The following is a 26,983-nucleotide window of genomic DNA, read 5'->3' as shown; positions in this document are numbered from 1 at the left end:
GCGGCAGGTCCAGTGGAGGGATTTCACACAGGGACTCGTGACGAACCCGTGTCCCCCCAAGATGAGCGATGCTCCGTGATGGGCGGCGCTCGTGGAGCTGTATGTTGTGAACGACGCCAAACCCGGCCACAGGAGAGAGAACGTGCAAACATCGCGTGCTTCTGAATTGGTGGCGAGGGTGTGCGCTGGGCCAGCACTCGCCTGAGCACAGTGTGCGTGGCACAGCTGTGGCTCTGTGACTCTTTCTGTCCCCTTAGCTACTTGTGCCTGCTGACCTTCACTGACCAGCCCTGCTTCCCAGCGCCGACTCGGGAGGTCTAGACTGCGTCGTGGTGTTAGTGTCGGGGAACAGGTGGCAAGAGCTGTCCCATCACAGAACCCCAGCCACTGACCTGTGCAGAAGGCTCCCACTGCAGCCAGCAGCCTCTGTCTGGGCTGAGAGAGCGATGGACTGAGAGACAGGAGATTGGAGAGAGACACAGAGGTGTGTATACATTGGGGCACAGACACACACGCAGACAATGAGACACAGCCAGCCACACACATGGAGACACGCAGACACACTGAGACACACACAGACACACTGAGACATGCAGACACACGTGGAGACACACAGACACACTGAGACACAGCCAGCCACACACATGGAGACACACTGAGACACAGCCAGCCACACACATGGAGACACACAGACACGCATGGAGACACACTGAGACACAGCCAGCCACACACATGGAGACACACAGACACGCATGGAGACACACTGAGACACGCAGACACACTGAGACATAGCCAGCCACACACATGGAGATACACTGAGACACACAGACACACTGAGACACACAGACACACATGGAGACACACAGACACTGAGACATGCAGACACACATGGAGACACGCAGACACACTGAGACAGACATGCAGACACACATGGAGACACACAGACACACTGAGACACAGATACACACATGGAGACACACAGACACACTGAGACACACAGACACACATGGAGACACACAGACACACATGGAGACACACAGACACTGAGACATGCAGACACACATGGAGACATGCAGACACACAGACACTGAGACAGATGCACACACACAGACTTTGTGCAGCCTCTCTGCTGCCGGTGCCCATGGGCAGGTTACTGAGTGGGGGGAGCCTTGCAGGCCCAGTGACATCTTCATTTTGTTTCCTGCTCCATTCTCCACGCGCCTGTGCCATGGGTTCCCAGCCTCGTCCTCCTCCGTCCACACCCGGGCGCTGCAGTGTGTTCCAGCCCCACGGCTGTGTGGGCAGGTGGAGGGTGCTCTCTGAAGACCAAGCCCGGCCACAGAACCGGGACCGGGTCGTGCGCGCTGCCCTCATTTTGTGCTTTGATTCATGCGTGACTGAGCTGCTGTCCTCAGGGCTCCCACTCTGAGTACCATTTTTTTCCCTGCCATTTTTGTGTGTATCTTTCAATCCCATGTGATTTGCTTCTTAAGATTTGTGAGTTGTATATGTTCATCGTGAATCATGCCCTTTCTCAAAATAAGATTTTTAAATCCCGTTTAATGCCCTTGATCTTGAATGTGGCTGTCATCTGCGGTGACCATGCCTGCTTTGGCTTATGTTTGCTTACTCTTAGCTCCAGGGTTTCTCCTCTCACGTCGGAGTGGAAGCAGAGGTCATTTAGGGGGGCTCCGCGTACGCATCATGTTGCTGTCGCTCTCTGAAAGTGTCTCTTGGGATCTGAAGGAGTCCTCTGAAAGTTGTGCCATTGCACCAGGCCGGCTGACCTGTTGTCTGTAGCAAGTTCTGCTTTCCTTCTGCCGTTTGGGTTCCACGCGATCTTCCACGCCTTTTTGCTGGTTTTTCTTTCTCACTGCAGCGTGGGTCACGTTTCCTCTGACATTTCCCCTTGATGTTTGCGGTTACACCAGGGCTTCCCTTCCAGGTCTGGAAAATAATCTGTTTGCACTGACATTTTCCCGCTGACACCCAGCAGGGGCTTCACTGTCATTAGATGCAGTAGGGCAGCCACTGCACAGGGCTGGGAGTGCTCCTTCTACACCCAAGTTAGAGATGAGAAAGCCACGTCCCACGGGGGTTAGGTGAGCAATTCCCGGAGCCTGCCCGGGCTCTGCAGCCGGAAGGCGAGTGTGCAGCCGCCGAGTCCCACAGGGGTTAGGTGAGCAACTCCCGGAGCCTGCCCGGGCTCTGCAGCCGGAGTCCCACAGGGGTTAGGTGAGGAACCCCCGGAGCCTGCCCGGGCTCTGCAGCCGGAAGGTGAGTGTGCAGCCGCCGAGTCCCACAGGGGTTAGGTGAGGAACCCCCGGAGCCTGCCCGGGCTCTGCAGCCGGAAGGCGAGTGTGCAGCCGAATGCGCCTGCCTGTGGCCGCTTCCTCTGCTGCTCTCTCATTTCCAAGAATTAAGTGATCCTGCCAGGTCTACGAAAGACAAAAGTCCCCCTGTCCCTTCGTTCCTCCCTTGTCCATGTATTGTGCATTTCATTTTGGAGCCCTGTGGCGCCATCAGTGTTTGGTAATGTGTATTTTAGCCCTCGGTTGTTTTCATGTCTGCACGGTACAGCAGCTGTATTTCTCATGGCCACTGAGACGGAGCCTTGTGTGCCTGGACTGTGGTGCTCTCCTTCTGACCGGAGGCAGCTGGTGTGCGGGGTTCTGTGCTCCCAGGCTCCGGTCTGAGCTGAGGCCCGAGCGACATCCAGCTGCGCATGGGCTCACTGGACTGCGATCCTCGCTGCTTTGCAGCTTTGAGCCCTAAGTGCTCCTTTTCCCAGCATCCACGTCGTGGGAGAAGTAGGAGCTGAATTTTTTTTTTTTTAAGCTTTTCTTTGAGAGGCAGAGTTACAGAGACAGAAGGAGAAACAGATCTTCTGTTCACTGGTTCCCTTCACGAATGGCTGCAACTGCCAGGGCTGGGCCAAGCTGATTCCAGGAGCCAGGAGCTGAGTCTCCCATGTGGATGCAGGGGCCAAGGACTGGGGTCATCTTCCACTGCCTTCCCAGGTGCATCAGCAGGGCGCTGAGCCTGAAACGGCGCAGCTGGGACTCTAGCCGGTGCCCATATGGGCGCTGGCTCTGCGGATGGCGGCTTAACCCCCTGCACACCACAGCAGCCCCGAGAGTGAGCTGTTGTGGGTAGGTCCAGGGCCAGTGGTCTTGTTCACTCTCCCTCTTACACTTGTGTGTTTGGATGCAGGGATGGTGTTTACACACACACACACACACACACACACTTCTGTGTGTCTAGGCACAGGCTCACACACACGTACACACTTTAAAAATCTAAACGGAAACGCGCAAGCCCGTTGTGCTCAGCAGGAGCAGTGGCGCTGGGTGGAGACTGACGGCGGTGAGCACGCAGACCGGGCTTTACCCAGATCCAGGGCGCTCAGCCCGGAAAGGCTGCAGAGTCGACCCCGCCCAGCACGCACGGGATGAGTTTGGTCACGGCTTCGGGACCCCCAGACACGACTTCCTTGGTTCCAGTGTCTTCACCGGGGGATCATGTGGTCTTGAGAGGTGAGGCTGAGTAGGCCTGGGCCACTGCAGCCTAGGGAGGCCGTCAGCCCTGGGTTTCTGAGGCTCCCACACTTAGCAAATTGGGCAGCTCCCATGTGTGTGTGCTCACGTGCACAAGAGCACGTGCAGCCCCCTTGTCTGCTCGGCGGTAGGAGCTCCTCCATACCTGGTACTTATCACTTAATTTCCAACCATAACAATGAGATATGAAGACTGGGCTAGCGCCGCGGCCCCGGCTGATTTCCATTTGTTCTGACTCTGGGAGAGACCTGCTGCTCACAATTCCTCTGGGCAGCCAAAGCCCCGCCTCCTTGGAGTCTCACAGGCAGCCTCCTGCTAAGGCAGAGTCGAGTTTACTGCTTACCTTGGCGTGAATAAGGGCCTGCCGAGGTGTCCACATCCTGACTGCCGGAGCCGTGAGGATGCACAGGTGGATTCTGGGTCAGGGAGACCGCCTGGGTAATCACAAGGCTCCTTGAAAGTACAAGAATGCGGCCAGAGGGTCCAGCTGGGGAGGAGGCGGGACATGTCCATGATGCCGTGGGCACAGAGGCCGGCGTGATGCAGGCTCTGGCTGTGACGGCAGAGGGGGAGTCCCCGAGCCAAGGAATGCTGGCGGCCCGAGAAGCTGGGAGAGGCACGGATTCTGCTGCCAAGCCCCCAGCGCTGTAAGATCAGGCTGAGTGTCACAGCAGCAGCAGAAAACTAACACACTGAGCGGGGGAGGAAGAAAGAGGCGGCACCTTGGCTGTGCCTCCTGCGGGAGGCCGAGAGGGGACGCTCACCGACACAGGTGCTTTAACGTGGGGCTGACTGGGGCTGGTAAGGGTCATGAGGTGACTGGGATGCGCCAGGCGGGGATGCTGTGCGGAGGGTCCCGAATCCTGGATCAGACTTGGTTCATTCTGCTGAAAAGTTGGGACACACAGAAGTCAACCTGTGACTCGTCTCTTCCTGGGTAAGGGTTTCTGGGAGTAGTGAGGTGACGCTGATGGTGGCCGGGAACAAAGAAGCCACGCTCAGCACGCAGGAGGCCGTGTGAGCAGATGGGTGTGGCCCTCTGTGGCAGGTGAGAGTGACTCGGGGTCCCAGTGTCCGGTGACCCTGAGACCAGAAGAAAGGCCATAGAGTCACCTGGTGGTCTCTTTCCTTTGCATGTTTTTTCCCTGTGCACCTCGGATATTCCAGGATAATACACGTACAACTGGGTCCGGTCTGTGCAATTCTGGGATGTTTACTTAGCTTAGGCATTAGTTTTGTTGCAAGTTTGATAGGATCTCACCGGGCAAAGACGGGTGTCAGGCTGGTCCCTTCTGGAGGCTGGGGCAGGGGGGATCCACTTCCTGCCTTTCCTGCTCCAAGGCCACCAGCCTGGCTTGGCCTGGGGCCCCGCTGGCTGCCTGAGTCCTCCCTGTGCTGCGTCTCTGGGTCTCCCGCAGCCAGGACAGAGTCTGCGCTAATCACCAGTGAGGGCTGGGCCCGTGTGTCACGCAGGCCATCTCCCGTCTCAGGCCGACCTTGATCTTGAACTTTTCTGCAGCCCCTTACACTGTGCGAGGGAGCACAGAGCCAGGCTCTGGGTCCTGCCCAGCACCTTGGAGCTCACCCTTCCCCCCGTAAACACTCGCTCTGCCTGCTGGGGACATGACGCCCTTTATCGTGACGTATTCATGGCTGTCTTATAAATAGCTTTGTAAGATTCCTATGGGGTTTTTTGGTTTGGCAAGTGGCTTATTATTTGTCAAGAAACAAGATGAGCGCTTTTTACTTGGCCCAGGGAGGCCCTCCCTGCTGGTGGTGGGATCTTTAGCTCTTAGACGGGAAGGCGATTCGTGCCCTGACGTCTGGGGCGATGACTTTTGGTGCTGAAGGCACCGTGAGCACGCAGGGCGGTGGGCAGCCTCGGCCTCCTCGGGGCTGGTCCTGGTGCCTTGGTCAGTGAGTCGCTTCAGAGGACTCGCAGGTGCGTCACCGGTCGTCCCTGTCCTGTCTGTACGTTACCTGCAGTTCTGCAGGTATTGGGAACATAGCTTGCTCCTAGCCGGTCATCTGTCAGCTTAGCAAGTCCCGGGGCAGCCGCTGCCCGCCTCCCTCCAGTGTGCTCCTGGCTCAGCCTTTGCTCCCTGGCCTGGGGCACTCTGTCTTCCGGTGACAGGGCTGGGGTCCTACCCTCGGGCATTCAGTGCCACCTGAAAACAGCCCCCAGCCTCCGCACCCGTCCAGGTGGAAGGGCCACACTTGCCAGTGACTCCGAGCCCGCGGATGCTGGGCGGATTAGGTCCACAGGACACTCGTCCCACGGGCGCCAGCCGACGCCAGCGGCTGCTGTTTGTTGCTGCTTTGTTACCGAACCCGTGAAAACCGCGCTGCCTGCTCTGTGTTTGCTCCAGACTCACCTGGACCTGCTGGAAAGAAGCGTCGACCGCAGGCAGGTCTACTTCCGGCAGGAGGTCCTCTGCCACACGCTGGGAGGGAACCCGTGTCCCCTGGTGACCGTCACCGCCATGCCCGCGTCCAGCAGCCCTGACCACCTGGAGCAGTTCCGTGAGTAAAACGACGACCCTCTTCTCCAAAGCTGCCGCTGCGGGGGTGCCGTGCAGCCTGGGAGAGCTGCATGCTTTCTCATTGGAGCTCCTGATGGGCTGGGGCGTGTCTGTGCTTGTAAGACAGGCTCCACTCCTGATGGACGCCGAGGGAGGCGAGGGCTGCTGTGGGAGCACAGAGGGACCCAGAGCTGGCTGCAGCAGAGAGCTGTTCCCAGTGACACAGCCGGGACGCCGGCGCGCACCTCCACCCTGGTCAGAGAGCTCACACACTCAGACACAGCACACGTGCAGACACCGAGATGCACACGCACAGACACGCACAGACACACAGACACACAGAAATGCGGGAGACACCCATACACAGATGCACAGACACACAAGAGAGACACAGAACCTCAGGAAACACACACAGACAGGAGACACAGACGTGCACAGATACACGGACACAGAGACACACAAAGACACAGGAGAGACATAGACACAAAGACACAGGAAAGACACAGAGAAAGCACACACAGAGACACAGAGACACATGAGAGACACAGACACACAGAAAGCATACAGACAAGAGACACAGACATACACAGATACACGGACACAGAGACACGCAGAGACACAGGAGAGACACATAGAAAGTGAGCACACACAGACACAGAGACACAGACACACAGAGACACAGACACACAGAGATACTGGAAACAGACACAGGAGACACAGACATGCCAAGATGCACACGCACAGAGACAGGGACACACACAAACACAGACACAGAAGACACGTACAGACATGCAAGGGTGCACACGCACAGGAGATACGCGTGCACACAGACGGGGACACACAGACATGCAGGTGCCTTCTGACATGGGGGTTCTAAGCAGGAGTGGGACTCACCTGTCACGAGTGCAGGTCTGACAGTGGCTCTGCTGCGGTCACAGACGTGGCTTTGGCAGGAAGCCCTGTGCAGGGTGAGGGGCGCTGTCCACACAGACACGTCTGGAGAGGAGTAAAATCCAGCTGACTTGTCCCCCGCAGACCCAGCTGTACCGGGCGACGCGCCAGCTGTGTCCAGGACTGGTGGGTACGAAGTGCAGTTTGTCCTGCTCGGCCTCTGACAGCGGGCACTGAACAACTTGTGTCAAAAACAACAGTGGTCCCGTCTGAAATAGAGGCCCTAGAACACTTTCCTGAATATTAGGGGATTTTCCGAAGATTCCCTCGCATGTGTTTCCCACGTCACTCAGGGCGATTTCTGTGACTGTCGCAGGTGGGCGGGACCCGGGGCCTGGGGACAGCAAATCCCTCCTGGGCGAGCGCACTAGATGACCACATGCTGTGTGAGTCCAAGTTCTGTCTCCAGGGAAGAGGTGGGCAGAATCCCGGCGTGCAGCTGGGCCCCCAGGGGCTGTGTGTTTGCGTTTTGCTGACACCGCTGCTTGTGTTGGTGTTGTCACTAGAGATCGTTCGAGGAAATTGTTTTACAAGGTCGGGGGTGGGGTGGCAGGCAGGGTGAGGACTCCTGGTGCGCCCTGCCGGATCAGCCCCGCGTCCGCAGGCTCCTTGATCAGTTCTCGAACGTGCACCTCGTGCAGCGCTGGCTTTTTTCTCTGGCACGCGTGCTGTCCTGCCAGTTGCTCACTTGAAGCGGCGTCGTGGGCGGGAGAGGGGGCTCCCGGGTGCTCAGAGGGGTGCTGACCACAGTCAAGGCCTCGGCTGTTGAGGGAAGCTGAGCTGCGCTAGGGCTGTCTGTGTGGTCGTGGGGCCCGGACCATTGCGCACACCCCCCACCCCCCGAAAGGCAGCGCGGCTCATCCACTGCTCTTCCATCACCACCCTGGAGTCAGCGTTGAACGCGGGGCCTGCTCACGGTGGAGCCTGGCCTGGGAGTGCTCGGTGGCAGGGCGGGAGCCCTTTGCTGCTCCGTCCTCGCTTCCCGAGCTGCTGCCGGCCTTCCTGCCGAGAGTCCTGCCAGTGTGGGTGAGGAGCTGGCTGGAGACTCATCCCTAGGCTTCTATCCAGAGGCCCCTGGCTCACAGATCACTAAGTGGGGCTCAGGAAGTTCAGTCCTGTGGCCGTGGTGGTGCTGGTATCCAGCCTTGGTGTCTGGTTTGGAGGGCACACGTACAGCAAGTGTGCCCGTGCCGGTATTCGGCGACTGTGTCCTGGTTCCTACCTTCTTGTCCCCGTCCTGTGTCCTTGGCTGTCAGGAACCAGTGGTTAAAGCAACTGGTGTGGAATCGGCTGCACATCAGTGTATGTCTCTGTGCCTGCTCTCAGTGAAGGGTATTCCGTCTCCTGGCCTGGGGCGGGGGTGGTGTCTGACTCGGGTTCCGTACCTGTCGTCCAAATTCCCTGTACCCACCACCTCCTGCGGCCTCTGGTCATCGCTGTTCTGTGTTCAGACTGAGGCTTTTCTAGCTTCTTCGTGTGAGGGAGGATATGTGGTGTCTGTCTGTCTGTGTGTGGTTTATTTCACGGAACATGATAGCCTCTAGTTTTAGCCATTTTGCTCCAAATGCCAGGATTGCATTGTTATGTGGCTGAGCAGTATGTCCCGGTATGCACACACACACACACATATGTTTGATCTGACGATGGACAACTTGACTCCGTATCTTGGCTGTTTTGAACAGTGGTACAGCAAGCATGGTGAGGCAGGTATGTCTTTGACAGTGATTTCATGTCTTTTGGGTGTATGCCCAGCAGTGGGATTGATGGATCACATGGCAGTTCCGCTTCTACTTTTCTGCGCTATTTACATTCCCACCAACAGTATAAGATTCTTCTTTTTCCACATTCTCATTAGCATATGCCACTCTCCTTTTTGATAACAGCCATTCTGACAGGGGTGAGCTGATGTCCATTGTGGTTTTATTTCCCTGATGGCCAGTGATAGGAGGCATTTTTCTTGTGCAGTGGTTGGTCTTTTGTATTTCTTTTGAGAAATACCTGTTTCTGCACTGTGTTGGTTGTTTTCTGTTGTTGAGTTTTTTCTGACACATTCTGGATGTTAATCTTTTGTCAGCTGAGTAGTTTGCAAATGTCTTCTCCCGTTCTGTGGCTCTCCCTTCCCTGCGTTCTTTCCTTTGCTGTGCGGAAGCCTCTGAGTCTGGTAGACTCCCACCTGTCGGGTTTGGATTTCCTTGTCTGCGCTTTTGGGGAGTTAGCCAATGAATCATTGCCTATTCCAGTGTCTCCCAGTGCCTCCCCTGTTTCCTTCAAGTATTTCTTTTCTTTTCTTTTCTTTTTCTTTTGACAGGCAGAGTGGACAGTGAGAGAGAGAGAGAGAGACAGAGAGAAAGGTCTTCCTTTACCATTGGTTCACCCTCCAATGGCCGCCGTGGCTGGCATGCTGCGGCTGGCACCATGCTGATCCGAAGCCAGGAGCCAGGTGCTTCTCCTGGTCTCCCATGGGGTGCAGGGCCCAAGCACTTGGGCCATCCTCCACTGCCCTCCCAGGCCACAGCAGAGAGCTGGACAGGAAGAGGGGCAACAGGGACAGAATCCGGCGCCCCGACCAGGTCTAGTAGTTTCATAGTTTCAGGTCTTACATGTGGGTGTTTGATGGATCTTGAGTTGATTTTTGTATATGGTAAGAGGTAGGAATCTAATTTCAGTTTTCTACTTATGTCATTTTGTTGTCGGTTCCAACAGCTTTTTGGTGGAAAGGTGAGGTTTTCCACATGCAAAATCACATTGGCAGCAAACATTGTAACTTCTTTTTCTGTTTCAACACCACTTCTTCCTCTTCCCTAACTGCTGAATGCCTCTGCTACTACGTTGCAAAAGCGAGGTGAGGCTGGCCGCCTGCGCCTTGTTCCAGGTTGGAGGCAAAGTGCTCTCCGCTGCCCCTGCTGTGGGTCTGTCTCATACAGCCTTCTGCATTTTGAGGTGTGCTCCCTCGGTCATTTGTTGACCGTTCATCGTGAAGCGATGCTGACTCTTACCCTCTGCCTTTCAAATACATGAAATCAAATTTTAAAAAATCGCACGGCAAACTGTGATAGCCACACGCACACACGCGTTGCTCTGTGTCTAAAAGGGAAAACCATAACCACACCCTCTACCCTCCCGCGTGCGCTTACTCATGCTGTAGGTTGTAAGGAAAACCACTTGACTGCCCGTGAGCCCCCGAATGGGCGTATTGATGCAGGAAGATAAAACAGCACATGGAGCAGTGGCCAAGCTCCTCCTGCATCCAGCCTCTCTGCCGGGAGCTACATGGTCTTACCCGCTTCCTCCGCGCGTGCGGGACAGTCTGCGCCCTGGGCTACCGGCTGGCAGCTTCCTGGTTCACAGCCACCGGCCCCTGCTCGGGAACTGCTTGGGCACTGGGAGGCTTGTCACGAGGCTTATTTTAGAAATCCAGGAACGTAGCGCATCTCTGGGGCCTCGGGGCTCCCCCGCTGCAGGATGGCTCCCTGCGGTTGGGTCTCAAGTCTCCATCTGGAGCTCCTCCAGGGGGGTTTATTGATTCCTTCGGTTTTTCCCAGGGCCCGGGCTCCAGAGAGTCTCCGAGAGCATTTATTGCATTTGGTTTATTTTTCAAAAGCACTTTGTTTTAAGAACGTTATTTTCCTGGAAACGTTCGTCTTACTTTTTGGATGGACGTCTTCTTAGCACCGTTGCCACCAGACCTGCTGGCTGCCCAGTCCGTCTCCACTGGGGGAAGTGAGGGCGATGCTCTCCTGCAAACCTCCTGAGGGAAGCCTGCCCACAGCGTGGGCCCGGAGCCTCAGCCACCAGGCTCACTGTGCTCAAGGGCCAGGATCCTCCCGGCCTCGGCCGTGGACCGTGAGCACGCACGACCTCTGACAAATCGTCCTTGGAGCCATCTGGGATGAGAGATTGGTGATAAAAGGGATGGTGGCAGAGGGATAGCATGGTATAGCACCCAAGGCATGGTGGTGGTGATGGAGGGCAGACTGGCAACTAGGATGGGTGGGTCCTTCCTGCCTGGGGAGAGTCAGGACAGGGGGAGCTCAGGGCACTTGGGGTTTGCACCACAGAGTGCCGGTGGGGTGGGGCAGCCGAGTCCAAGGGAACAGGCAAAGGCACCAGCAGAGGCCGTCTCGGGAGCTGGTCTGGAGACAGCCGTGCAGGAAGTTCCCTCCAGGAAGCTGTTTCCGGTGGAGCCTGAGATGTTCCGTGGGTGATCTGGGGTCGTTGCACTTAGCCTAGGGGAGCCTGTGAGGTGCACCTGAGCAGGCGCTGAGTGCTTCCAGTTGAGAGCTGACGTTGTCTTCACTTGGAGCACTCCTCAGAGTGGGGTGTGTGTCCAGTGTGTGTGTAGTGTGGTGTGTGTGTGTCCTGTGTGTGTGTAGTGTGTGTGTATGTAGTGTGTGTGTGTCTAGTGTGTGTCCAGTGTGTGTGTGTAGTGTGTGTGTGACCAGTGTGTGTGTAGTGTGTGTGTGTGTGTCTAGTGTGGTGTGTGTCCAGTGTGTGTGTGTCTAGTGTGTGTGTGTAGTATGTGTGTGTCTAGTGTGTGTCCAGTGTGTGTGTGTAGTGTGTGTGTGTAGTGTGTGTGTGTAGTGTGTGTGTGTGACCAGTGTGTGTGTGTAGTGTGTGTGTGTGTCTAGTGTGTGTGTGTGTAGTATGTGTGTGTCTAGTGTGTGTCCAGTGTGTGTGTGTGTCCAGTGTGTGTGTGTAGTGTGTGTGTGTCCAGTGTGTGTGTAGTGTGTGTGTGTGTGTCTAGTGTGGTGTGTGTCCAGTGTGTGTGTGTCTAGTGTGTGTGTGTGTAGTGTGTGTGTGTCTAGTGTGTGTCCAGTGTGTGTGTGTAGTGTGTGTGTGTCCAGTGTGTGTGTGTAGTGTGTGTGTGTGACCAGTGTGTGTGTGTCTAGTGTGGTGTGTGTGTCTAGTTGTGTGTAGTATTGTAGGTTCTTTTAATTCAAAACAGCCGATTATGTTACCGGTTTGCTTATTAATAATTCAAAATTAATAAGCTGTGTGGGTCCGTGCCTCATATTCAGAGAAGAATTCTGAATACTGGCACAAACAGACCAGGCAGCAGGGTAAGTTTTTAAGTTTTTTATTCAGTGAGAGAAATGCATGGGAGAGCGAGGGCCCTGTCTAAGGAGGGAGGGAAGTCTGGGTTCACACCGAGCGCCGGGAGCCACGTGGAGGAGCAGGCATGCCGGGAGCGTGCGGTGGCGGCCTGGACCGAAGGCGCAGGGGCAGCAAGGGTCCGCACTGGCGAACAGGCAAAAGGGCCCGGTCCATCCGTGTTCAGGCCTTTAAGCCACTTCCAAAGGGGAGTGGTTAATTAGCCTGATTGGCAGGTGGGCACACAGGTGTGGTGGGGTAGGAGCTGAGATCACTCGGGGGTGTGGTGAAGGCGTGGACTTGCAGCTCACAAACCTCCTCCTATATGCCTGCCTATAGCAGTATGTGCGTAGTGTGTGTGCAATGTGGTGTATGTAGTGTTGTGGCAGGTATGCGCCGTGCGGTGTGTGCTGTGTGCAGTGTGGTGTGTGCAGTGTGTATGGTGTGCACTGTGGGGTGTGCATGTGGGGTGTGCACTGTGGGGTCCGCCTTCCTGGATTTGCACCGAGAGCAGCATGGAGCGATTCAGACAGCAGTCCCTTGCACCTGTAGCATGCCCGCACTCCACTGTGTGCTGCGTTTGTGTGGCGTGGGCTCTTCCTCCTGACCCTGTGCTCCTTGCCCCATTTTGCCGACTGTAACTCTGAAGGCAGCCAGCCCGGGGCCAGCCCAGGACCATGGGCAGTCAGTGCCCTGGAGGAGTGGGCCCTGCCCCGTGCAGGCTGCACACAGTGGGACCTCCTGGCTCACTTCCCCCTTCTCTCTGCGTTGCCCCGCGGCTTTGGGGTGCAGATCTCCGCTTCAGCCCCGAGAAGAGAAAGCTGTCCCCTTCCAGTCGGGGGTCCTCGGGTGCTGGCCGGGGAGGAGTGGAGTGTGGGGAGCGTGGGGGAGAGCCACTGTCTCCTTAGATGCTCTGCCTCTACCGAGAGCAGTCCTGGCCTGGCTCGCGGACTGGTGAGGAGCTTCAGCCAGGGTGGCTGGGAGGGACGGCTCTGCTGTCCGCAGCCAGAGACACCGGCAAGAGGTGCTCATTAGAGCCGGGAGCAGAGTGTGACCTTTCTGTGTCTGGGAGGTGAGTGCCTGCGCTCCTGCCGTCCCTGGGGCTCTGACACTGTGCTTTCCTGGGGAGCTGGGGGGCCCAGGCAGGGAGAGGCTGCCTTTGCAGACATTCAGAATGCCTTTCTCCTTTTCTTTCCTTAAAAACCTTCTTACAAAAGCAGGGCTCTATTCAGCCTGCCATTATGCTAAAAGCCTTTCCTGGGAAGACAATGGCTGTTCTCTGAAGAGAGATTTACAGGGGGTCCCTAGGGTGTAATGAGCTACCACAGGCACCTGCCGAGGGTTGGGAGTTGTCACTTGTAAGTGGTTTTAAATTAGAACGGAGTGGAAAAATACACAGTTACAGAATTCCCCCTTTGGCTTCTTTGCAAATCATTTTCCATCCTCTCTGGCCTTTGCCTCTTTCTGAGACACCTGATGGGGGAGGAAGAGTGGAGATTTCTGTTGGGGACACCGCAGGTGACAACAGCGGGCCAAGGAAGTGGAGGGAAAAGCCTGTCTCCCCTGAAGCTCCTCGTTTTACCTCCCGGGGGCACGCGGGGCCACGTGCTATGAGGGATCTCGGAGCTGTAGAGTACGGATGTCCACCAAGACCTTGATGTTGGCCGGGACCTGGGAACCCGGTCAGGTTGTGGCAGAGACGCACCTGCTTCAGTCCCTGTGTCCTGGCTAAACTGTTTCTGTTTGTCTTTTTAACGTGCTCCTTCGGACACACATTAGAGCCAGGAAATGGGCTCCCGGAGCACAGGTCTCCTTGGTGTGGACGGCTTTAAGAACAGGAGCTGCAGAGAGAACCTGAACCGTGCCCGCTTCTCCCGGGCCTGCCCATCTCGTGGGCGCCCAGGCCGGGAACCATGGCAGGTGTTCTGGATGTGAAGGTCAGGACTGCTTCCCCCTTGTCATTACTCCCAAGCTGCGGGGAGTGCGTCGTGTAGACAGCTGGTTAAACACGGCAAGTTACACTACAACTGGGGCCGAGCAAAGTTTGGGGAGGCAGCGAGGAGAGCGGAATTAGGCACGTGGTGGAATCGGGGAGCCCACAGCCGGAGTCGCCTGTTGGAGCCCCACGTCGACATAGCTTTGCTCTCAAAGAAACCTCCGTTGGGAATGAAAACCTTTGCAGAAAATTTGAATCTTCTCGAGGGACCATGACGTGGAGAGTATGTGAAACACATGCCCACCGTCTTCAATGTGTCCTTGTCACTCTGTCATCGGTCCGTTCACACAAGGTGACTCAAGCAGTGTCACTCTCGGCACAGACCCTCAGAACTGTGCGATGGCAGAGCTCTGCCCCCCCCCCCCCCAGCCTGGTCACTCCAGCAGGTGGGAAGCTGACAGTCTTCTTCTGAAGCTGGACAGATGGGGAAGATGGAGAGCTTTGTCCCAGGGGCGTCTGGTTTACCACGGTCGGCTCCTGATTCTTCGACTCTGCAGTGGCGCAGAAGCGATTGCCCTCCGAAGAGTCCGCACTTGGAGACTTGGGTTTGGCTCTCTGGGCCGGAGCTGTGTGGTCTGATCCTGCCTCCGGATGCCGGGCCGCTGGGCAGTGCACGCAGCTCCTGCAGCCACACAGTCGTGATGACCCTGTGCGGTGTGCCAGCGTTCTGTGGATACTGAGTTTGTTTTTCCCTGCACCCCATCATGTCTTCCTTCAAGTACGTGAGACATTAACATGTAGTTATAGGGTGGGGTTTGTGCGAGTGCTGTGTTCCAGATGTAGGCAAGCCTGTGTTTTGAGCTGCGTACGGTGGTGTTGGCTCAGCCGTAGGTTAGACGTGTGAGTATGAGAAAGGTTCACATTATGCTTGCTTTTTTAACTTATGATTTATGGCTTTATGAGGATGTAAGTTGATTGGGATTGGCACTTTATTTTCTACCCCGTCTTGTAACCATTTTCCTGTTACAAAGCTTCACATAATATTATTTTGTCCTCGTGGTAGCCCTGTGAGTTAAGCAAGGTGATTATTGCACCTATTGTATGGATGATAAAACTGAGGCTGAGAGCAATGTCAGTGGCGTGCGCCTTCTACAGGCAGTGACATGGACACGGTTCCTTTTCAAGGAGGAAAACAGCAAATGCGGAGGCAGGAGGAGCGGGCAGTGGGGCTCTGAGCCCCTCAGGGTGCCAGGGCTGCAGGGCTGTGGATTGGCGTGGGTCAGAGGATGAGCTGGGCAGCGGAAGCTGGCTCAGACATGAATGACTTTGCTCATGCGCGGGGTTTCCCTCAGCGGCACCGGCGGGCTCACAGGCTGTCACGGAACGTGGAGGCACGGCAAGGCAAGGTCAGATTCATTTTGGGTGATCATTTGTTCGCGTGTAATTTTTCACAGTGTTCTCCTAGGATCCTTTGTATTTCTGTGGGATCAGTTTTAATGTCTCATTTCATTTGTAATTTTCTGTTTTCTTAGTCTAGCTAAAGGCTTGTCTGTTTTGTTTGTATTTTTGCAAAATTAATACTTAGTTTCATTGGTCCAGAAGTTCTTGGTGGGCCATCCCGTGATCCACAGGCGGGCTCCTTCTGCAGTCCTGGGTGGGAACCTGGTGCCTGGGTCAGCAGGTGCCTTGGTCTAGAGCTTGGTTTCACCAGGAAGACCTGAAGCTAGGGTCTGCCAGGGTGGTGGGGCCCTGGTCGGCAGGGGTCGTGGTCCCCTCAAGTGGACCTGTTGACTGTTACTCAGCAGGTGGCCTGGAGGCTGGGCTTGCAAGGACTGACCCAGGGTATGAGTCTACCCTTGGTCCATGGAGCATGGAGCCACGGGGCCTGGGCTGGAGCCTGGCGGGCGTTTGTAGTTGCTTCTTCTCACACCTGAGAGTGTGTTAAATTGGGCCGGCAATAATTCCCCACCCTGTGTGCTGGGAACTCATCCGGATTTGAGGATTTGCTCCTGGGTCTACACTCCTAGGGGAAATTTGAGATAAAAAGCTGGGCTTACTCTCCTCTTGAGTGAACTGAGAGTGAAGACCTTCGGGGTCTCAGCTTTGTGCACAGCTGTCCTGCTGGACGGCTGCCGAGGGTGGGGCTCAGCTTCCTCTCGGCTTCCCTGAGTCTCTGTGGCCTCAAGGCAGGACCGCGAGGTCCCCAAGGCTCGGCTGAAGCCTCAGGAGAAGCCGTGATGCCTGTCTTCCCAGGCTCCTGGGCGTCACTTTATTTTTGACAGCTACCGATTTACTCTTTCAGGCTAGTTCAGCATGGCAACAACAAAGAGTTTTGGAAAAAGATTTTAGCAGTTTTGTTGTTTCTTTTGGAGGGTTGTTCAGGGTATTTGGTCTATAATTCTTGGAGACATGGAGGTCCCAGGCCCCTTGGCCCCTCCACTGTATCTGCTGTTCCTTTCCATTAGGAAAATGAAAGCGGTGTTTTGTTGTGTGCTACAGTGGATAATGTGAGAGTAAAAGTTTGCTTCTAATTTGAAATGGTATATCTGCTGGTCTGTGTTTAGAAATGACATTGTTCTTGTCGAAAAGAATTCCTTTTCTTTTATGACCCTTTGGCTCATTTTTCTCCCTAGCCGACAGTAAGACTTCAGTGGAGAAATATTTTGGAATCTCTGAATTACAATTCCAACCAAGCACTGGGTTTTCTCGAGGGCTTTCTGTCTGTCTAGCCTTGACACAGGAACATCAGCGGCAGGGTGCATTTTTTCTGTGTAAGGTGACTGATTTGCCCAGAGGTGCCTCCTCTGATGTCACTCACCCGTGTCCAGCATCAACACCAGGAAGCTCAGAAAGGCCGGCGATGTCATCTTCCCCATGGTTTCTGCTGCACGGGGATTGCTCGGGGCGCCTCTGGCTGTGCCCCCGGCTTGTTCCCCTGCAGCTGGTCGAGATTCGGGAGGTCCGAGGACGGGGTCGCCAGCCTGCAGGGCCATGTCCTTTGTGTGACTGGGCTGCGTCTGACTCTTGGCGGACTGATGGCTGTCAGGAAGCCAGGACCCAGTGATGCAGGGGAGCCTGGGGGTGGCCCTGGCCATTTTTCCAGAGTGAGTGCTCATGGCCACTGGGGCTCTTCGTCTTCTCTGGAGGTGAGTGATGGGTGATTCTGGCAGCTGGACTCTCTCTCCCGGTGACGAAGTGCACAGGACACATGGCTGCCTGACTCACTGGCCGCCTCCCCATTCTCTCCTTGAGAGCAGGGAGGGGAATTGGTGCGGAAAGACTGAAGGGAACGCTACGGCAGTTTCTGGGTCGTCCATAGATTTCTTCTGCCATTCTCCCAAAGGCAGGCATGGGCAGGAAGAAATCCGTGAACCGGAGCCCCTGTAGGCTGTGGCTGGAGCTCCCCCCGCCCCACTGATTCCAGCTGAAAGTGAGATTCCGGAAGGCAGGTTAGGAGCTGAGTCACTGGGCCAATTAGCCGCCCCAGAGGAATCATCGGGATGTTTGTTGGTGGCCACCTGGGTAATGATGGCGTGCAGCAGCTCTCCCCTCGAGCTGGTGCGGGCAGCCGGTGACAACACCAGCGCGGGAGTCGGTGCTGCCCCAGGACCTCGTGCAGCTGGCGCCCTGTGGCTCACTGAGCTCTGCCCAGGAGCCAGCTGTGGATTCTGACATTGTGGAATCTTACAGAGCGAGGCCATCGTCGGCATGTGGTGATGCCCAGAGCATCTGGAAGAGGCTATTGTGAAACTGACAGGGTGAAGCCCTAATTGGAAAGACCAGCAGGGCTCCCTGCACCCCAGATGCCAAGACAGAGCTGTCACTGTCCCCTCAGGCAGGATCACTGGGCTGGAACACTGAGCAAAAAACATTTTGTTCTCTGTTCAACATAAATAACTCCCATCATTAGCAGTGTGACAAGTGAAAGGAGGACCTGCATGTCAACAGACGAGGATTTATGTGTTATTGGAAAAGCCGAATGGTTCTGAAGACTTTTGGCTTCTGGGAGATTCTGGGAGAACCTTCTAGAACAAAGTGGTTTGCTTCTCTGATTTTCACCTGAAGTTTGCTTCGAGGCCTGGGGAGCACTTGCGGCTGGGGAAGGGGTGGGGCTGCCTGGATCTGAGTCCTGGTTCTTCCAGTTTTGCAGGGCTTTGTAGTTCTCTAAGGCTCGGTTTTCGGTCTTTACCACGGAGGATTACAGGGGACTGTCGTCTTTGGGCGTACAGAGGAGCCTTGTTTATTAAGATTCGGAATGCTCTTGAAAAACAAAGAACCTGCATACCAGGCTGCACTCTGAGCACACTTCAGGCAGACCCCACTTACTCCTTGTGATGGAGGAGAAATGGCGCCAGATGGCATGGCGGTTTCTGAAGTTCTTATGAAAAGCAAGACTCCTTATCTTAATTTCTTTTCAATCAATAACAATTCCTAATTCACAAGGAAGAGAAAAGAAGAAGGAAAATTGTTCCCCGTTGAAGGAAGCTGTGATGTAATGATTTGGTGGGCAACTTACACAGTCTAATTAAGCACTTGGATTAAATCAATATGTATCCAACAGTTCAGCCCAGCAATCAGCTTAATCTCATTAAATGCTCAGGCCCCAATAATGGATTAATAATGCATTATCATTTATGAATTATTGACTTCAAGTTATTGTAATTGTGCCTGCTCTGTTCATCACACCTCCTGCCACATGTTAATTACAAAATGCTCAAGTACTTTTCTTAGAATAACTGTGGAGATAAAGCTGATGGGGTTTTTAATGAAGCAAGATTATCTTTAGTTCAGAGCTGGTCAGAAAGAGGGAGGCTTTCTCAACCCTGTGTTGTTAATTAAGAGGAGTAGGCATTTAGCTTCTTTACGAACTGAAGCTCAAGAGATTAAAAGGTTTAGTCAGAGGCCAGCACACCTCCAGGTAAGGGAGCCACGGATGCTAAATGGTGTGGGTGGTGTCAGTGCTGTCAGCCTTCAACTACCTGCTATCGGTGAATTCTTCTGCTGAGGCTGTCCAGTGAGACTGAGCCCCAGCCTGGAGGGTCTGGGGGTCTCACCTGAGAGCGAGGGATGCTTTTATCATCAGTCCTGGGGGGAGGAAGCAATTCCTTAAAGACCAAATGGAATCTGCAGCATGAAAGATGGTCCTCAGGCCTTGGAAGAGAAACAACTCTTTGGAGAGCCTAACATCAGGGAGATGCCATCCGTCTAGCTCGGTGGACTTTTCCAGCTGAGACTGTATCAAGGAGTTGTCCATAGAGAAGACCCTGTTATATGCCACTGAGCCAGCCACTGTCCCCCCTTGCAGTGTGGATGAGTCTAAGGACATTTGGGGCTTATTGCTGGAGCGTGGGGTCTCTCGTGGGTGTGTGCCATTCAGGGAGATGGCATATATATTTTTTTTAAGATTTATTTTATTGATTTGAAAGTTACGGAGAGAGGCAGAGCTGGAGGGAGAAAGAGAGGTTTTCCATCTGCTGGTTCACTCCTTAAAAGACCACAACGGCCAGAGCTGCACCGATCTGAAGCCAGGAGCCAGGAGCCTCCCAGGGGTCTCCCACATGGGTGCAGGGGCCCAAGGACTTGGGCCATCTTCCACTGCATTCCCAGGCCATAGCAGAGAGCTGAATTGGAAGTGCAGCAGCTGGGACTTGAACCAGTGCCCATATGGGAGGCCAGCGCTGCAGACCAGAGCCTTAACCTGCTACGCCACAGCGCCGGCCCGAGATGGCGTATCTTACAGGCACCTGTGGGTGAGGAGGAGAAACCCTACCCGAGGCAGCTTAGACCCCCTGCTTGTTACTCACCTCCCTGGGTTTCATTTCGTTTTTTTTTCTGCCTTGTAGCCTCAGGCTGGTCGCTTGATGCCAGAGGAGCAAAGGACAGGAGCTGACGGAGGGGAGGGTGGTGTTCCCAAGGCCGGCCAGCTTCTGACCTCACGTGGAGTCTTGTTTGATGCCAAGGGGAGGGTGAGATGTGAGAACTTCCTCCGTGGTGACTCCTCACTTCCCACAGCTGTCAGTAGGGACCTGGTCTTGGCTTTGTGGCAGACACAAGCAGCACATTTGGCTCTTAGCGCTGGAGTGGTGCTTCCGTCAGAGGGACGGGAGGCTTTGCTGGCAGCTGGCTCCCCTGAGCCGTGACCTCTCCAGGGGAAGGCACCCTTGATCCCAAGCCCTGAGCTCAGAAACCAGCAGATAAGAAGTGAGATCCGCTTTTCGGGCGCCTTCGCTTCTTTCTGTGAGTTCCGTTAGAAGCTGCATTTTCAAGTGTGTGCTCCCCAGGAAAGATGGCGTCTTGACAGGAGTGGGAAGTGTGGGTTTATCATCAGATGTGGTTCGGAATCTTGAATTTCCTGTGTGGAACTCGGGCAGTGATTTAAACTCGAGCTTCAAGTTCCTCGTTTGCAAAATGGGGATATTACACCCCCGTAAAGTTGGGGTGAGGCTGACGAGATAAGGTGTATTTCCTGACACGGCGCGGTGTGTGGGAAGATGCTCACATTCTCCCTCCCCCCTTCTTTGTTGCAGGTGGAGACCGCCCATCATATAGGGTGCTGTTTTATCACAGAGGTTAACTCACAGCCTTTGGAACAGATGGGCCCTGGGTGAGATCCAAGTGGGTGGACGAACTCCCCACATATAATGTCAAGAGATACAGCCCCAGAAAGAGTTTGAAGTCACTTTGCCCTCACATTTGGGCTTTCCCGTGCAGTCGCTGGGTAGACTTGTGCACAGGCTGACTGTTAGGTAATGCTCCTGTTCTTCATCTCTAACCCACGCCAGTAATGTTTTCTCTTACGACAATGGTGAAGTTCAGAATTTGAACACATAAACCACAGTGCCAGGCACACATCAGACTGTCTCCCTCTTACTCCTTTCACATGAGCCTTCTACAGTCAGAACCTGCCTCCAGTGTGGCTTTGCTGCAAGGAGAGTATAGCCTTTTCTTTGTAAAATTAGACAATGCCGATGAGCAGGAAGTAACACGTAATAAAAACATTGTCTCAGCCTACAGCTCCCAGAGGAAAACCCTGATCTGTGTTTACTACACCGAGCGAAAGGTGCCTGTCAGCAGACCAAGCTTCATCTTACTCATTTGGCCCAGTGAATCCAGATGTACCTAATATTAGCCTGGGCAATGGATCCCCTCCTCTCCTGGCCTGGTTCTTTACACCTAGCTCGTCTACCAAGGATGGGCCCGTGAGACTGCCTGGAAGGTCCCATTTATTAGCGCAAAGAGTAGAGGCAATCAAAGGCGTCCTGAGAATACTACGAGACGTTGGAGGCAACCTCTTAATAGATTCAACTGCTGTTCCTGACTGAAATAAACCCAGCTCATCTTGGAGTGAAGGGCTCCTCCAGGGACCGCAGATAATTGCCAAGGACTTTATTTGAGTTGTGCTTGATTCATGTGCTTGGATTCTCCCTCTCTTTCACACACAGATGATATTGTAGAACCACTCCCACCATGCTCCACGGGTCTAGACAGAGGCTGTCAGCTGTGGGCTTGGAGAGAGTAGGTTCTGAAGCCGGACTGCCCTGGTTCTCACAGCAGCCGTCACTCGGAGGCCTGTGTGTGCCTCCCTCCTTCTCTAGAGGCAGCAGAGGTCACTTCCTAACTGACCAGCCTTCACCTGTGACACTGGGTGCACTTTCCTAGAGGGAGGGAGCAGGCCACGGGTTCTGGGGAGGAAACACCACGTGTGTCATTGTTTCCCAACTCTTGTCGTTCCGAACTGTGCTGATAGTCCCCGTCCGAGTTGGACTCCGTGAATCCCGATTGGGTCAAGGCACTGTGCATCCTCCTCCCTGGTCTCAGGTGGGTACTTGGTCCTGGTTCTCCTCCCTGGTCTCAGGTGGGTACTTGGTCCTGGTTCTCCTCCCTGGTCTCAGGTGGGTTCTTGGCAGTAGTTCTGTATGATCAGTTGGGTACTTGGCACTAGTTCTGTATGATCAGTTGGGTACTTGGTCCTGGTTCTCCTCCCTGGTCTCAGGTGGGTTCTTGGCAGTAGTTCTGTATGATCAGTTGGGTACTTGGCACTAGTTCTGTATGATCAGTTGGGTACTTGGTCCTGTTCTCATCCCTGGTCTCAGGTGGGTTCTTGGCAGTAGTTCTGTATGATCAATTGGGTACTTGGCGCTAGTTCTGTATGATCAGTTGGGTACTTGGTCCTGGTTCTCCTCCCTGGTCTCAGTTGGGTACTTGGTACTAGTTTTCCATGATCTGAGTTCGGTTACCTGGTCCTGGTTCCCCTCCTTGATTTCATTTCGGTAGCTGGTGTTGGTCCTTGGCTGCCTGAATCCTGCCCAGGATGATGCTGTCCTGTGAGAAAACACTGTGTAGAATGATGGTGGAAGTCTGTACTGAGACCGCGAGTGTGATGAGCTGTCCTGTGGACGACAGAAGATGGCCGCCTTGGCGTCATCATTCAGTGTTGCCATCGCCGTGGACAGCAGGGAGTCTGGGGCTTCTTGCTTCTCACCTGTTTGCTGCTGCTTCCCTGTTGTTTCCCTGCAAGGCGATTTGCATGAAGTGAAACTCAATGCACATTTCTTAAAGGAAGTGTCCACAACAGCTGTAGACCAGCCTAGCTCCTAGCTCACCTGTTTCCGTAGCAACCAACAATGATATCACGGAGGGTGATGACTTGAAGTGGCACTTAGGTGGCAAGAGAGCAGATGGGCTTTTGGAAAAGAAGAAAAGGAAAGCACTATCTTGTCCACACGTAGACTTCCTTGGGGGTAAAGAACACGGAGAGATAAATGAGGAGGCAACGAGAGAGAAGTGGCAGCCTTTCCAAATGGCGTCAGGGAAATTAGGGATGGGAGTGATCGAGTCTGGTGAGCAGTGCTTGTGTCTGCAGACACTGAGAAGGTGATCTGCCCAGCTCTTCTGGGCTGACAAGCGTCACACACGCAGAGCACATCAGAGCTTCGAGGGACGTGCCCTGGGCTGTGAGGGATGGCAGGGTACAGCCTGGGGCTGTGAGGGATGGCTGGGTACAGCCTGGGGCTGTGAGGGATGGCTGGGTACAGCCCGGGGCTGTGAGGGATGGTTGGGTGCGGTCGATAGGGACGCTGTCCTGGACCAGGGGTTGACAGGCTCTTGCTGTAAGGGCTGTAGATATTTGAGGTTCAGGGGGCCAGATGGTCTCCTCCCAACTGCTGGACTCTGACTTCATCACACAAGCAGCCATAGGCCAGGCCTGCACTAGCCTGTGTGGTGTTCCAGTGACGCGTCATCTGTAGGCACAGGAGGTGGCCAAGCGTGGCCCGCGGACCTCTGGGAGCTGAGGGTCACAGGCTCCGTTTCCTGCTCCCAGGGAAAGGTTGTGAGTGGCAGTGTGGACACGACAGCTCTTGGGGGCTCCCTGTCTCACAGTTACGGGGTCGTGAGCGGGAGGAAGACATGGGGACCGAGAGCCGGGGTTCTCTGTCCATTCAGCACATGTTTGTTGCAGATCTGTTTCATGAAGAATTTTCTGCTGGGCGTTGGGAACACAGCAGTGCACAAACGTCGATGTCAGAAGCTTTATGTGCTCATGAGCCACGCCAACTTGGCCAAATAAATGATTGAACCAAAGTCACTCCCAGTTCTTTCTTTTGGAGATGTATTTTTTTTTCTCGTGAGCCACATTAGAGATGTAGAACAATCTATGATATATGTCTGCACAGCTAAAGGGTAACACAATGAGTACCTATTTTCCCCACAAACTCATGTTTAAACAAAACAGACCATGCCCAAACCGTGTGCGTCTCCCAGGTCTCACCCTCAGAACACCGCTATCTCTTTGCTTGTCTTTAGGATTTCACCACATATAAAGGTTTTATTGCAACACAAGGCACAACTTCACCTCTTTGAGCTTTAATTATCTGAGCCGTCCTGCAGCACCTCCTCTGACATGAGCGGTCCCCTCAAGCTGTTTTGCAAAACCCTCCACGTGGATGTGTGGGAAAGCCCAAGATCCAGAGACCCCTAAGGCCAGACCTGGAGCCGAGCAGGTCACAGCGACAACTTTCTGCCTCAGACAGAGTGGAAACTCACTGGGCCCTTCAGAGGGGGAGTTATGGGAGGGAGCTTGTAGGATGTGGGAGCTGGGGTTAGTCGAGACTTCTGTGGCTGGGAAGGGTCAGGATTTATAAGCCTGGGAGGTACTGTCATCACCCACGCAGCTGTCGCTGGAGCACACAAGTCCGTGTAGGGTCTGGTAGGTGAGTTGGTTTGTGGCTTTGACTTGGAGCATACGGACCTCGATGAAGGGCCATGGAAAGAGTTTGAGCTTCTACAGTGTGTGCTGCACGCCAGGGCTTGGCTGGCTGGTTTTTCTCGGGACTCAAGGTGGATTTTCCTAAGTTCTTCCCTTACAGCCTGTTGCCTGCAAGGGAATCAGATGCACAAGCCAGCCACAGCTTGAGCACCGTAGTTTATTTTCGTTGCTACATGATATCCAAGGCACAGATACACTCACGTCTCCCTGCCGTTTGACCATTGGGTGTTCGCTGTCGTTGGTGCTGCTCCGCTGCGGTTTAGAGCTCTCATCTAGAGGGGAATCACAGTGTCTGGGGATATGCAGATGTTGAACCGATGAGCAGAGACTGGGTGCTGAGGTGACTACAGAGTGGCCGCCGGTCAGTTGTGGGTGACAGTTACACCCTTGCTAACTTTCTCAGTGTGACGATCTGATGGGTACGTGATGGTATCTGGGCTGATGGGTGTCTGATTTTCTCATGGTCATTTTAATTGGCATTCTTTGGAAGCAAGGCTGGACACCTTTCGTAATGTTTCCCTAGCGTCTTGGATTCCTTCTCCCAGGACACGAGTATTCCCCTGGTTTGTGTCTCTCCTGTGTCACCCTTTCCCCACTCACATGCCCCGCCAGCTCTGACCTGAGTCACATCTGTTTCCGGTGTCCTGATTCTGATTCTGTGCTATTCTGTCCGTCATACCAGCTTCCTGTCTTTCTCTTTAGATATGTGTTGATGTCTTATGGGGAAGTCCTACAATTTGTTTTGCTTAAGAATATTCTAATATTGTTGGACTCTTTCATTTCTAAGTAAATTTTCTTATGAGCTTGTCTAGCCTACAAAAACACAAAATACCTACTGGGATTTTTATTGGAATTTTGTTGAAATGAAATATCAGGGAAAAATGATGTTTCCATGATATCGAACACTTACCCGAGAAGTTTCCAAGAATATGTTTTATTTCTCCATTTAGGGAAGGTTCTTCAATGGTTTCCATGAGACATCATGGGTTTTTTGTAAGATACCTGCTTACACTTTGTAACTTTATTCCTGGGTAGTTTATATACTTGTGTGCTATTGTAAATGATATTTTTTCTACAAATTCCTTTTTAAATGATTGCTACTGGTATAGAGAAACAAGACTGACTTTTCCATACCAATTTATAGAAAATTGTGTACAGCACTTCTAACATTTAGGTACGTTTTCTGCTTATTTAGGGTTTCTGTGTGGGTCATCATACCACGTGCGGATGCCAACTTCCCGCTTTGTTTCTGAGCGTTGCAGCCTCACGTTCCCCTGCGTTAGGACAATGTCTGTGGTGGAAATGGTGATGGTGGGTGCCTTTGTCCTGGCCCGGACCCTAGCAGAAATGCTTCCAACATCCCACCACCACCACGTGCTAACAGAAGCTGTGTGTATTCACCTGCTCTTCTCCACTTACTGGGAGTTTGTAACCTGAGTGATCGCCGAGTTCTGTGGCTGTTCTTCTCAAATCTATTGTGCTCATCAGGGAGTTTTCTCCTTTAATCTGTGACGAGGGTGAAGCACGTGAGTGAGTTTCTGATGTTCCGCTGTGTCCGTATCCCGCAGTAAGCCTGCTCTGTGCAGGAGGAGCTCAGGAGCCCACTGCTGCTGGAGGCCACGTCTCCTCTCTCTCATCTCTCTCTCCTGTGTCAGGGCTGTGTTTCTCCCTTAGAGTCGAGTTGGGGGTTTGCCTCTTTTCTGTTCTCTGGGGGACTTTGTACAACTTTAGAATTCTCTCTCCTGTGTTTAGGGGAATTTGCCTCTATAGTTCTCTGGGCCTTGTGAAAAGTTTGTGAAAAGTTTTTAACCTATTGATTCAATTATTTTGTTGACTATTATTTCCTGGTTTTGCTATTTATTTTTGAGAAAAGTTTGATAAACTTTTTTCCCCCTTGTAATTATCTATTCAATTTTTCAACATCGCTGGAGTAAGCTTCATCCTATGGTCTTTTATTAATTTCTCAAGTTCTTCAAATTGTGTGACTTGGTTTTTCCTTTCTTAATGTTTTTTCATGCCTATTCTTTTGTCCTATACACATTTAAGACAATTAATTTCCATGATTAGCTCTCTCCCATCAGAACTTCTATGTGGTATTTTCATTTTTGTCAACAACACATTTTTTTCAAATATTCATTGTACAACTTTCAACCCATGAGCTGTTCATCACTTTCTTTAACTTTTCAGGTATGTGGAATTTGTCTGGTTATCTGGTGTTGATCGTCAGCTGTGTTATGAACAGAGCATGTCATCTGCCTATTTTCACTCATCCTGAATGGAGGCTAGGCTACGTCCTGGAGCACGCTAATGTTGTGAACAGCCTACGTGTGCATGAAAGGAGCGCGTGTTTTTCAGCTATTGGGTGCATCATACACACATGTGTATATACACACACATGAGTATATACACATGCATGTGCACACATGCATATGTATATAAACACACATGTACACATATTTATGTATGCACACATGTATGTGTGTACACACACATACATACTTCAGATCAGACACCTTAGTTTGTGCTGTGTCAGCCTGTTTTCTGACTTTTTGGATTGCTGGATGTATCCATATTTGAGAAAATTGTGTTAACCTCTTTGTTATGATAGTTACTAATTTTCCTTCTTTGGTTAACACATTTTGCTTTATCTATTTTGATA

At 53.3% G+C, this 26,983-nt stretch overlaps 1 protein-coding gene across 1 annotated transcript in view; it reads left to right on the top strand.

The window, feature by feature from the left end:
• The window catches only part of AGBL1 (AGBL carboxypeptidase 1), a 599,820-nt gene that overhangs the window by 110,501 nt on the left and 462,336 nt on the right, over positions 1–26,983 (top strand). The window contains exon 17 of the mRNA XM_062204897.1: positions 5,927–6,080. Within this exon, the coding sequence (XP_062060881.1) occupies positions 5,927–6,080 (154 nt within the window). The remainder of the gene's footprint in view (positions 1–5,926; positions 6,081–26,983) is intronic.

The sequence above is a fragment of the Lepus europaeus genome, chromosome 11 (assembly GCF_033115175.1).
Source record: "Lepus europaeus isolate LE1 chromosome 11, mLepTim1.pri, whole genome shotgun sequence".
NCBI classification, from domain to species: Eukaryota; Metazoa; Chordata; class Mammalia; order Lagomorpha; family Leporidae; genus Lepus; species Lepus europaeus.
Note: the sequence above shows the minus strand (reverse complement) of the source record. Positions and strands in the feature narration are given on the sequence as shown.